This window comes from Manis javanica, chromosome 17 (genome assembly GCF_040802235.1).
Source record: "Manis javanica isolate MJ-LG chromosome 17, MJ_LKY, whole genome shotgun sequence".
NCBI classification, from domain to species: domain Eukaryota; kingdom Metazoa; phylum Chordata; class Mammalia; order Pholidota; family Manidae; genus Manis; species Manis javanica.
Window position 1 is genome coordinate 21008034 of NC_133172.1, and position 13133 is coordinate 21021166.

The 13133-nt window shown below is 58.4% G+C and overlaps 1 protein-coding gene across 5 annotated transcripts in view; it reads left to right on the forward strand.

Moving 5' to 3' along the window:
• Nucleotides 1–13133, forward strand: part of PEPD (peptidase D) — a 119152-nt gene that overhangs the window by 92697 nt on the left and 13322 nt on the right. For 3 of the 5 annotated variants that reach the window (XM_073225961.1, XM_073225964.1, XM_073225966.1), the window contains 2 exons: nt 1786–1854; nt 3246–3323. The exons of 1 other annotated variant lie outside the window; for it this stretch is intronic. In XM_073225961.1, the coding sequence (XP_073082062.1) occupies nt 1786–1854; nt 3246–3323 (147 nt within the window). The remainder of the gene's footprint in view (nt 1–1785; nt 1855–3245; nt 3324–13133) is intronic. One more of the 5 variants, XM_073225963.1, reaches the window with a different exon arrangement.

A 13133-nucleotide genomic window follows, 5' to 3' on the forward strand; every position in this document is an offset into this window, starting at 1 on the left:
CAACACTAAGGGGGCACCACGGCGCCTTGGCATGCTGGGCATCTCCCGCTCCCCGTGGGCCTGTGGTGCAGTGCTGGTGTCTGAGGCCCTGCGGTCTAGGCAGGGAGCAGAAGTGCTGCAGAGCTGGGGGCTGCCTGCAGGGGATCCATGGGGGTGCTGGCTGCACTGGAGAACATGCTGGGCCGTAGCCACACGCAGAGTGTGTGGGCTTGCTGCCCCATGGCCTCGGCCTCGAGCTGAGGTGGAAGTTGACGGCAGCACCTGGGTGCTCTCACTGTGAATGTGGGGCAGCGTGAATGGGGAATGTGTGGCTTTCCTCGCTTCCCTAGCAGTTCTTGAAATCCTTAATGTTGAGGAAATACTTCACTCAGAGATGCCCGATTATCCTGCAGGGTTTATAAAGCAAGTCTGAAAGCCAACAGGATATAGCAGCACTGTTCCTGCATGGCAGCTGTTTAATACCCAATCATGACAATTAGACATGATTTATGTTTACAGTGCCTGGAAGATTAGACTCCTCTATACACAGGCCTAGGACCTGCAGGGAGCGATTGCCACTTAACATGCCCGGGTGTCCTCAGGACGGGGGTAGTGGCACAGCCCTGTGGTTGGTCTCGCCTGTCCCCATGGTCAGTGGCTATGGTGGGGTCCACCTGGACCTGCTTTCTAGCCAAGGCCCCCAGAGGGCTGGGCCCACTGGAGGGGGTAAAGGCAGCCTCCCCCCACACTGACCCCTTCCCAGCCGGCTTCTACAAGGGGCGGGGTCCTTGGAGCACAGAGTCTCATGCCAAGGCAAGCCCCCATGCCCAGATCCTGGGGCATATGATGGGGGCACGCAAGGTCTGGTCTCTCCAGGGCTCTCGGCAGTGTGTCCTCCCAAGGGTTCAGCACAGCTAATGTGGTGTCGAGGTGACTGATCTGGTCCACCAGCCCCTGCAGCCATCTCCAGGCTCTGCCCCACGGAAAATGGGATGAGGCCCAGGCCTTTCCCAAGGCTGGCTCACCCTCTGCCCTTCCTCACACTCCTGGGCTTACAGGTTTCTGCTGACATCCTGTGCTCCTGACAGCCTCCTTTGGCTCTGTCTCTGGGCTCGGCCTAGGGCCAGCTGCTGGCTACCACCTCTCATCTTTCCCTCCAGGCCTGCGCTGCTCAGGGTGGGAGCTTGTCCAGGAGGTCAGCCAATTTGCTGCTTGTCCCAAGCAGGAGAAGCAGGGCCTGCCTCCAGACCCTGCCTCTCTCCACCTCCCTGGAGATATCCCTGCCCTGCTCCATCTGCACGAGGGCCTGTCCTCCAGCCCAGTGACTCCTGCCCTCCTTCCCCCACACCCCACCACAAGGTCAGGCACAGGGTCCCAGGTGAGTCCAGCACTGGGGCTGGAGGAGCTCACGTTCCTCCCTGACTGCGTCTAGCACCTCACTGTGGGGCAGGTTGTGGCCACTGGATGTAGGAATCGCAGGGAGATACTCCCTCTAGCCCTGCAGAAGTGGGTAGCCCCTGCCCCAGCCTGTCTTCCCACAGGGCCAGGTCTGTCCTCCTGATGGGCCTTGGGAGGCTGGGCAGCACCGTGGCATTGGAAGGGGTGAGCTGCTCTAGCCTTGCTCCCCTCCACACTGACCTCTGTGCTTCTGTGACTGTGGCTACCCTCAGCTCCAGGCTACAATCCTCACAGTCCCACGCTGGGAATCTCAGGCCTCCCTGCAGGTACACGGAGATTCCTGAGAATTTGCACTGGGGCGAGCATGCTCGCATGACTCCATCCTGACGTGTCTTCCTTCCTCTGCAGCCTCTTTGAGCACTACTGCTACTCGCGGGGTGGTATGCGCCACAGCTCCTACACCTGCATCTGTGGCAGGTGAGTGGGCTTCTGGCTGTGTGGGGGGCGGGTGGAGGAGGGTTATCACAGTAGGAGGTTGGGGGAAGTGAGATGCACCAGCTTAGATGCACCTCATCACTCCCATGCCGCACCTGTGCCTACCTAAGCTTAGAAATCACAGTCCCCTAAGGCTCCAGGGTGAAGGAGGGAGCCGACCTGTCTACTGCCATGCCTTCCCATCCCATCTCCTGGTGGCTTCTCCTCCTGGGTTGCTGCCGGCCCTCCTCACCCCCTCTACACAGGCACATGCCCAGCAAGTTGTGACAGCTCCTGCGTCACACAAATAGAAGGGGCTGTCAGTGCAGCAGAGCGTATGTGTGTGTCTGTGTCTGCATGTGCGTGGCAGTCGGTGTGGCTGTGTGGGGAACACCCCAGCATGGATTGGACTGGGCCTCTGTGGTGAGAAGTGTCACTGTAGGCGTCTTTGTGTGTGGCACATTGCTACTGGGGGCAGGAGTTTTGTGCATGTCACCTGCATGTGACCAAGTATGCTTGGCACAGGGTAGAAATGACCATGAATGTGGCCAGATGTGGTCTTCAGGGGTGTGCACAGCTCTGCACGTTGGTGTGTCTGCATGTCTGCGTGTCCTTGAGGAGCACATCCTCGCTTGGTGGCCCCTCATCTCCTGTCTCCCCCCATGCAGTCCCCCCATGCTCTGCGCTTGGGTCAGAGGGGCTGGCCTCGGCCCTGCAAGGACAGAGCCGGCAGCTCTGCTGTTGTGCACGTCCTCGGCACATGAATAATACATGTGAACAGCTCACTCTTTGGAAATGTTCTTCTCTGGTGGATAGAGAGAAAAATCATTATTTCTACTTTTATGATTCCTGAGACTCCTGAACAGGGCCATAAATATTACACCCAGGTGGGGTGTTTCTTTTTTCCTTTGGACAGACATAAAAGTCCTGTTTTTCCTTAAAGGCATCTCTCATTAGGGAAGCACTCTGGACCAGAGGAGCAAGGGGCCCCGGGGGCCCTGTCGCCTGCTCCAGCAGGCCTGCGTGGTGGCTGCTGACCCAGCCCTGGGCCTCTGCACCAGGCCTCCCTCAGCCACCAGGAAAGAAGGGCTTCCTGAGAGTCCCTTCTCCAGGCCCGAAGACCCTTGCTCCCCCATCAGGCCCACATGCCCACCCCCAGGGCTCCAGCCTGAGCGTCACTCAGCCAGGGAAGCTCTGCAGGCTCTGTGATCCAAGAGGCTGGCTGCTATCACTGTGGCTGCAGGACACCAGGGCCACTGTGTCCCCTTCCCACTTCAGGCAGTGGGCCTGGTTCAGCACCCCCTGACTTCTGCCTGCAGGACAGGGAATGGGGTGCCAGCCCCACAGCCTGTTGGGTGAGGATGGGCTATTGACCTCCGTCTGGTACTCCGCAGTGGTGAGAACTCAGCTGTGCTGCACTATGGGCACGCCGGGGCCCCCAACGACCGGACCATCCAGGATGGAGACATGTGGTGAGTGAAGCCGGTCCCCAAGCTGCCCCTGCTCCCTGGCTGTGCATGTGAACGACAGGGCCACTGTGGGACTCAATCTCTGCCCTAAGAGAGCTGACCACAGTAGGTTCCAGGCCTGCTCTTTCTCTGCCAAGGCCACTGGCCTGCATTGTGCCTCCTCTCCTGGGTCCCAGAGGCCCCAGGAGAGGGGTGCAGGAGCCCCTGTGTTGAGGCACAATCTCAGAGGAAGGCCTGAATTGTCCCCCACTCTCTGCTCAGCACCCACCACACACACACACACACACCTCTGTCTCAGTGCCAAGAGGGAGGGCCCCTCCGTCCAGAGAAGGGAAGACCCCTAGGGAACTTCCACCCTCTGAAACTTGCCAGCCTCAGCCATGGGACTCTGACGTAAGCGGCCATTAGTTCAGGAGGTCAGAGGTATAGTGCTGGACCCTCAAGGCTGTGTGCAAGGCCTTTATGAGCACAGTTTGATGTGCCCTCATGACAAAGCAGATGTGAGCAGCACCCTCAGCCTGCAACCCTCCAGGGATGCTCCCCTGTTGGCTCAGTTAAGGATCCTGTTCCTAGACCCCTTGTGGGTAGGGCTCGCACCTTTCTTGGGGGCTGCCCCGTGCCTGGGGAGGGGTCCACAGGTGCATCCCTGGACTGGCCCCTTCTCAGCTTATGGGCACTTGGCACTCCCCGCCTGTCCTCCCTACTGCCCGGATGTTGGGCAGGGCCAGTCCAGGCTGCTGTGCAGCTACTGAGAGCTGCCCTGAGGCCACAGGCTCTGCAGTACCACCCTGTCTTGGCCCTTAGGCATTTGCTGTCCTCAACGACTGACAGACAAGGTTGCACTGGCCCACCCTGTTCTTTGGTACCTTCCCCTCCTATCGCTGAGGCCCTGGGCAGGGCTCCCATAAGCCTACCTACAGCAGGGACATGGCCTCCTGTCGGGTCGTGCACCTTGCCCTGCTAGGCCCAGCGTCCAAGCTGAGTTCTGGTGATGCCTGCACACAGGCCAGGGCCCAGCCTCATGCAGGTGCAGCCCATCTCTGCCTGTGTCCCGGGGGTACCTAGCCCACATCCATCAGTGGGTATGAGCTGAGATTTGCCATGTCCTAAGCTGTCACTGCCAAGTGTTTTTGGAAATCCACCCAATCCCAGGGTACCCCTGCCACAGGGCATACCATGCACTGTGACCTGCTGCCATCTCCACTCACCCAGGGTTAGTAGCTGGCTGGGATGTTCTGGCTCAGGCCACTGTTGGCAGGAGCCCAGCCTAGTCTTCTGGGATGACACAAAGTCACTGAGCTCCCTCTCTGAGCATTCTGTCAGTGGAGGCAGCGCACATCTCTCAGGACTGCATGGGCAGCAGAAGGAACATGTCAGGAGCACAGGTGCTAAGTTGATGTGCCCTCCCCACAGGGCCTGTTGAGAGCATGCAAAAGGGGACACCCAAAGTACGCATCGAGGCAGGCCAGTAGGACACCCTTCCAGGGTGCCTAGTGCCCCTCCTGGCACGGGCTGAGGGCGTGCAGTGTCCTTCCTGGGGCTTCCCCTGAGCCTGGCACCAGGGACATCTTTTTACATGGAATTTCTCGTGCAGATCCAAGGGGTGGGCATCTCATAAGCCTGCGCACACAGACTCCCTCCTTGTTTGGGTAAGGTACTGACATGGGTAGTGGGCGGTTGGGTAGGGGGTGGTGGCCCGGGTACAGAGCTAGCAGGATTAGGGAGGGTGCTGGCTGCATCCAACTTGGCTCAGCTGTAGACTAAGGAGAGGAGGGGCTCCTGCCCTCTGGGCCATGGCTGAGCCACTGGTGGCCCAGAGAGAGGCTACCTGGCATCTCCAGGAACTGTCACTTCCTGGAACCTTTCCTAATGCTCTTTGACTCTGCAGCCCATTCTGGCTGGGCCAAGAGGACCCAGTCCCTGGACAGAGGCAGAGACCCAGCCATACCAGAGGGTTTCCAGCTATCCTGAGGCAGCTCTGACCTGCTGGAAGGCTCTGTGGCTGGGCCATATGGCCATGAGTTTTTCTCCTCTTTGAGCTTGGCACACCCCAGAGGAAGTGGCTACTTCCCACTGTCCTCTGTATCTGCCCCAAAGAGGGTGTTCACTCCATTTTCATGGGCTGGTCCCAGCTGTGTTCCTGGGGTGGGGCCTGGCTGACAGAGGGCACGGCATAGATCAGGCCCCAGATGCTGTGGCCTCAACACCCCTGAGCAGCACGTGGCACCTGTACCTTCTGGTTGCAGCTTTAGAAACAGGAGTGACCTGAGAAATCCTACAGATGTTAATGCCAAGCCCAAATTGGTGATTTTATTTTTCTAGTGCTAACTTTGAAATGCAGCCAGTAGAATAATTATGAGTTTATTGTAGTCAATTTATTATGCAGCATTTAGAATAACATGTTTTGTTGGTTACCGCTACTGCCAGATTGCTGGTGGCGTTTATAATCCATTGTTTTATTGAAATTTATCTGCCGAGTGCCTACTGTGTTCAGTAAATAACAAATGAGTCTGGTATCCCAACATAAAAGCCACGATACTTCATCATGTGAAACCAAAATATGAGCATAGTGCAGAATTTTTTCTGAAACTGAGTGTCTCTCTGAGGAGACACTGTTCCATGTTCCCACCGGGGTGCTACACTCTGGGTCTCAACCCCTTGATGTTACATGAAAATGCCCCAGAGGTATTTCAACATTGAGTAATGGGGCTCCGTGGGGGCTAGAGCTGGGCCAGGGCAGTGAGGCTCTGCTGGCGTGGGGGCTGAGGGCACCAGCTCTTTCCATCCCTCTCCCTCCAGTCCCAGACATGCCCTCCCCCCCTCCAGCAGAGTGGACACTCTAGCCTCAGCTTCTCCGTCACTGGAGGTAGTACAGCACCCAGCTCTGGGAAGTGATAGCGCAGTGCTATGTGGAGCCTGGCACTGCGTGGCCATTTGTGGGTGCAGCACGGCAGCCATGCCCCGAGCCAAGTGGGGATGTGCTCTCGCACCTGTGCTCCGGGCCCTGAGGCCCATCTTCCAGCAGCTGACGTGCTGGAGACTGGAGGTGAACGCCCCCAGCAGGGCGAGGGCCACAGATAGCTCTTGAGTTCTGAAGCCTGCTTTCTCATGTTTCTAGCCCCCAAACTGTCCTCGGGGTGTGTGCCAGGTGGAATGTGAGGCCGGCGAGGCCCACCTCCCACTTCTCTGTCCTTCCAGTACCAGGAGCTTCCCTGGAGCTAAAAGCCATGGCCTTTGTCGGCCTCTGTCGACACCCTGTAGACTGGGGCCAGTAAGTTAGACACTCTGGTTCTTGCTGCACGTCAGACTCTCCCCCAAGTGCTGAGAAGAGTATTTTGAGGGCCACTCTATGCCTTGCCAGCTCCTTGGGCCCCTTCCCATTTCTCTTGGCTGAATGCTGCCCTGCTTGCTCTGCATGTATCCAAGGGTGGGGAACCGACCTTGGTGTGGCCACAGATCCCTGGGGCCTCCCCACTGGGCTGGTTCAGGACTGTGAGGCTTTTTAGGGCTTGGTTGGCTCTCAGGGTACCTCCCTCTGTGTTTGCTGGGGTTCACCATGAGCCCCCATCACCAAGTCACTGTCCTAAAGAGACCATTAGCTGTATATTGTTTTCATTTTTAAGGCAAGTAGGCAAGGCCCCCAAAGTGTGGTGCACTTGCTGGTAAATCCTTGTCCCATGCTTACACAAGGGGCACTGTCTAAGGTCACTGGAGGCCCTTCCTAGTTGGGGGCCCAGAAGAACCTTCCTTACCAGGGGGTGTGATCACAGACGTGGCCGGGACCCTCTATCCCTGACCTTACCCTCTTCCAAGCCCTCATACACTGCCCATCCTCCCAGAGCTGGCTTGGGCTTTGGCAACCAGGGTCCCCATGGTGGGCAGAGATGCCGAGGGCTGATGCGCTGCCTGTGGGCCCCCATGGAGTGCCACTGTCCGTGTTTCAATGCACTGGGAAGCTGTGCACCCAAAGTTGGACCCACTCCTGTGCCGCACTGCCTGGTCTGGGGCTGGCCTTGGAGCACTCCCCTGCTCCCTGGGCCCATCAGCAGGCTCGCCCAGGGAGCAGAGGTGAGGCAGGGTCCTGGGGGTGCCTCCAGTGGGTTCTGATTTGGAAAATAGCTGGGACACCCATCCTCACCTGCTTCCCTCTTCCCTGTCCCACCACCTGACTAGGTGGCAGCAGGAGTGGCTCCTGGGCTGGGGTGCCTTGTGGCCCCTCTCAGCACATTCTGCAGCACCCATTAAAGATGCCCAGGCCTGGGTTGCCCAGCTGCAGGCAGGACGGCTGGTGGGTAGTGATCCGAGCTGCCCAGCACTGGCCAGAAGAGGGCAGCATTGTCTCAGCTGTGTGGGCCTGGCCTTGTCCCTACAGCAGTGGTCCTGTGTCGCCCCTAGGCCATGGGAGGGCACAGCCAGCCCAGTTAGAGGAGAGAAGCCTGTCCCAAATCCATGCTCAGTGTCATTGCTGGCTCCTCTTTCCCCATCGTGTCCCCTGGCCATGGGCACAGCAGCCTGAGCGCTGGCTCTAGCATGCCTTGCCCTGCTGACGGCAGAGGTGGGCACGCAGGTCGCGCTGACCAGAGCTCTACTTCTCTTTGCCCAGAGAGATAAGGGCAGCTGCTTTCCTGCCGGGAAGCCCTTAAAGTCACCCGAACTGTTGCTGGCGTGTCACCGGCACATGCAGCTGCTTGCACTGCCTGAGCCACAACCCAAGCCGAGGTGGCATCAGAGAAAAGGGCCACCTCTGAGCTGCCCGGTTTTTTCCTCCCACAAACGGAGACAGGTGTGAGGGCTCATGGCCAGGGCAGGCAATTCGCCGCCCAGCCCTGCTTTCCTGCCACCAGCGCACTTACCAGCGGCTCCTTCCTGCCCTTCTCTCCACGTGGTTCCCTGTCAGTTCCGCAGGTTTGATGTGGGCTAGATGTGAGTTTAAACTGCTGGGGAAGGTCACCCCCACTGCGCCCCCTCCATCCTGGGCCACTGTCATGGGCAGCAGCCTGCATCTCCATCACAGACATCCCAGCCCCTCCCCTGCAGCTGCGAGGTACCCATTGCTCACCCAGGGCCCCAGTAGCCACCTTGGCATCCCGGGGTTCTGTCCCAGCTGGCAGACAGCTGGGGTGAGGGGGTCCCCAAGCCCCACCTGCCTGCCGCCTGATGTCTCCATCAGCTTGAGAGAATGAGTGCCACATCCGGGGCTTGCTCCCCAGTGCCAAGCCCAGCCAGTCCCGTCCTGAGAATTTGATGGTCTTAAGGACATGCCTGGGCCTCAGGGCAAGAGAATGCTCTCAGGAGGCACAGGCCTGGCCAGCTGTCTGTGCAGACCAGTGGCTGTGACCTTCAGCATTCCTTCCCTGTTAGAGGCGCCCTTTACCTTCTAGCCCAGCACCAAGCACACAGAGAGGGGTTATAACCAGACACCCATCCCACGTGTTTTCTAACCATTCTGTTCAATTTGTTTATGCTTCTTACCAACACACCACTCAGTTGCCTTCACAACCCACAGTTTGAAAAGCCCCGGTCCAGACAGCCTGGGTGCTCGCAGACATCATGGGACACTGCTTACCAAAAAAGTGAAATGGAGCACATGCTCTGCGCGTGACGCCAACTCACTCCCTCCCCTGCAGAGGCTACGGCTCTGATGCCAGCCCTTGCCCACTGGGGTGGGCAGCTGCTGTGTCCCCCATACATACTGGGCCAGGTGCTGTGTAGTGTCCCTTCTGGGGACTTGGCCCCACACTGGTGCTGTGCTTCTCCCCACATCATCCCTAAAATGGTAACAGCAGTTCTTTCCAGACACACAGGAGGCCCCAACATTAGCCTGCACTGTACCAGGTGCGCAAGGATTGCTGACTCTGGGGGTGGGTTGCTTGGGCAACTTCATGTCAGCTGAGCCCCCAGCAGTAGCTGCCACGTGCCTGGATTGGGCTGCAGGGATAACCAGAAGGCAGTGGGGCGAGGCCCTCTCAGTGAGTCTGACCCAGGGCTCCGAGTGATGGCCTTTGCCCCACTGGTCACATCTGGGGCTCACTGTTCCACCTCAGGTCTGGATGGGAGCAGGCAGTGGCCGGTGCCCCTCGTCTGGAGGGGCTGCCCACCACAGCAGGTGGATGGGAAAGTGACCCATGTGTGCCTTTCACTGTCTCACACTGAGGTGCGAAGAGAAGCAGGAGGCTCCTGCTGCTCAGAAATCCCCAGCCTTGCCTGGAATACAGACAGATGGCTGCAAGTTGAGGTCTGAAATACTTTTGCCATAGTGACTAGGCCTCTGTAACTGCGCAAAGTCAGTCTTAGGTGAGAGGCAACTGAGAGGTGGGCTGAGATTCGGGAGATTAAAATGGAACCCCAAGCTGAATGCAAAGCAACCCAGTCTGAGCACTGTAGCATTTCACCAAAGCTCTTCCCAGGCCCCATACTACGGACCCAGCCATCTCAAAGGCCTTCTGCCTGTGGGCTGCCTGGTCCCTGCAGTGCGGCCCAGGGAGTTGAGGGAGGCCTGGGAGAGTCTGAGTGGGCCAGCAGTGGCAGGTAGCCCAGGCATGAGGCTGCCCAGGAAGAGCCAATGGAAGACAGAACCTCTCATCCCAGCCAGAAATAGAACCAGAAGAGCACGTGTGAGGGGTGAGACGCCAGCATATTGCTTGGAGATGTGTAATATCTCCCCAGATGTCTTAGATTAGCACACACATTCACTCGGCCAAAGATGGTAGGGTCCCTGGTGGGTGTCCCCAGGCAGCCAGGGAGGAGGGAGCCTACATTTTCTGTTGAGCCAAAGTATGACCGAATTCTCCATTTGTCAGTTTTGCATTCAGAGGATGGACAAAGTGGACACAGAGGAGTTGGAGGGAGATGATTTATAAAAGAGATGGCTCTCATCCCTGGATTCAGAGTGGCTTGAATCTAAGTAACTTATGCATGTAGGAACTCTGAGGGGGATTGAAAAAAAAAGAAAGAAAGAAAGAAAAGCAAAGGATAGGGAACTGAGAGCACGAAAATAGACATCAGCCCCGTGCCCGAGTGTCGCTGGGCAGGATGGAGCTGGCCGGCTGGGCGTACACTTCCTTCTCCAGAAGTGCATGATTTTAAAACAGACAATTACAGCTGAAGTCTTCTAGAATCTGAACGATAAAGCCAGGCTTGCCACGTAACTCCAAGCACCCACCATCCCACGTCCTCCCTGTGTTTCTGAGGAGCATCTGGAGAACTTGGTCAGGAGGCCTGTCTGCCTGGGGACAGACCTGCTGACGCTGCTCTGGATGACTCTGGTGTTCAGTGCGCTCTTGTGGACTTCCTGGTTTTTTAAATAGTTCGATTTCTGTTTTCCTTTGAGATCAGCACAGTCCAGTAGAACTTGCTGCCCTGCGGCTCCAGGTTGCCCTCTAATGTGGTGCCCCCAGGAATCTGTGCCCCCCACTCTCCCATCTCTGTCCTGTCTGCTCAGCCCATTCCTGGACGTTCTGAATCAGAAAACCACAAACCATTTTCCTTTGTTGCCTCTGAGGAGCACAAATGAAAACACTCTGCTCCCTGGGGGACACTGGGCCATGGCCCCACACAGTCATGCTCCCCATCCACTCCTGCCTGCACACCGGTCCTGAGTACACAGGCCAGCACTGTGGTGGGAGCCCCATTAAAAGGTGGAAAAACTGAGGACCTGAGGCCAACTGCCAGAAGCAGGACAGGAGAGCCCACTGCTAGGCTCTAGGCTGCTGATGGGCTTTGCTGGACTGGTGTTCAGAGCCACAGTTCCTCTGCAGTTTAGGGCTAAGATGTGCCCACCCTCCTGGCTAGCCCTGGGGGGCCTGTGCCCTGGCAGGAGGGAACCTGCAGGCAGCTGTTGGCCCAAATGCCCTGTTGCGTCTGGAGCCTCCAGGGGAGCAGATACCTGGGCATGTCTGCCTAGGGCCTGTTTCCTTGTCCTCAGCACCCCCACTAGGCTTAGGTGGGTCATGGCTAGTGAGGCCCAAGTCCCCCCATTGGCCTGCCCCAAGCAGGGTCCCTCAGAGTCTATGACTTTGACCAGCCTGAAGTTCCCCTGCCATGCAGGGGGTCTCTGGGAGACCCTTCCCCCACCCCCTGAGAATCACCTGAGGTGTTATCTGTTGCTTTTTGCACTGTTGACACTGTTTATGGTGTTTTGCAATCAGAAAAAGATTAGAAAGTGCCCGGCTTGGGACTTTGGATTCCAGCAAAGTGACCGGGGATCCTGAGCATTCAAATTTTTCCTTTAAAAATGTTTCTGTGGAGTAGCTGGTGCTGCCTGTGAGGCCGTATGGCCTGACCCCTTTCTCCACTGGGTCTCTGCTCTGGCGTGTGGGAAGGGGGTCCCAGAGGCAGGAGCACAGGCGGCCTCTGGACTGTTTGTTGAGTGGCTGTGTTCACCATGGGAATCTAGGTTGGGGTGAGAGGCCTTTGCGGCGGCAGGCACAGCTCTGCCCCTAGACTCAGATTTGCCAGAACGGACTCCCCAGACTGACCCCCACAGGAAGCTGAGGGTGGAGCTGGGCACCAATCACAGAGGGCTTACCTCTCATCCCTGCCTGGCTCTGTGGCCATCCGGCCCTGAAGATGCAGCAGGACCCCAGGCCTGGGGCCAGACCAGTGTCCCTCCGTTGGTTTCATCACCATCAGCGCCGTGACTGGGCCACGAGCCTGTGAAGGGGCTGAGGGTGCTGGGAGGTACCCTCTTTGTGCCTGCTGGGGAGCAGCCAGCTGAGGTGCTTGGGTGGGACAGCATGTGAAGAGGTGCTCAGTCTGTGCACCCCTGCTCCTCTCATCCAGGGCACCGCTGTGAGTCACTCAGGGCGAGCCAAGCAGCCCTTTGCCGATCCTGTCGCATTCCACCATGGAGGGTGCACGGGGCGGGATTCTTCCCTGCTACTGACAAGTGGGGGCCCTGAGGCCAGGAGCCAGGGACCTCAGCCCCATGTGCACAGTCGGGCAGCGAGGGCAGGAGTGCAGCCTTCCTGGTTGCCTCCTGGCCTCTCTGCACCGGGCCCTGTCACGGGGTGTCCAGAGGGCAGGCCCAGCTAGGCCTATCCTCATGGCTCATGCCTGCCCGCTGTCCCAGGACTGTGCTGCCTCTGCTGGCTCACAGCCCCAGCTCTGGGGCCCTTCAGCGCCCCAACTTCACCCCTCCATCTGTCCCTGCTGGTCCCTGCCATGCCCCCTGGGATGCTGGGGTGCCTTGCTGGGTGTAAGGGCTGTCCTCTGCTGTGTCGTCTCTGCCCTCCCTCCAGGCCCTTGCAGAGCTCATCTATCCCATGTAGGAGGGAGAGGGATGCTTTCCTTTGGACATGGGAGCCCCAGAGCTGAAGCAGAGCCCCCGGCTGGGTTTCCCCTCAGGCACTGGGGCCTGTGAGAGCTGGGTGGTGTGGCTCAGCCCACCTTCTCTTTTGGGCAGGTGCGTCTGTCCCAAGGCCCCTGTCCAGCCCTGTGAGCCTTACCTCCTGGACTGCAGCCATGCCCTGTGTGGGTGGTGGGGAAGGACTGACAGGGTCTGCTGGAGTGCTCACATGGAGGTCGGGTGGTGGGTGAGGCCCGGGGACATCTCTGTCCCTCCCTCCTTATCCAGGTGAGTCCAGGGTATCCAGAGGCCTGGACAGCAGAGGCTGTGGAGGGCAGGGGTGTGTGTCGGGGTCAGGCCCCTCCCTGCAGCCTTCCCTGCTCTGGACACAGAGGTCTCCCAGGATGGCCTAGGGTCCTTTGTTGCTTATGCACCCTGAGGAGACACTGGGGTATGAGGCCCCAAAGTGCCACCTGCACTGGTCATGTGGTGAGGTTGGCCAGGCTCAGTACCCGGATGCATCCAGT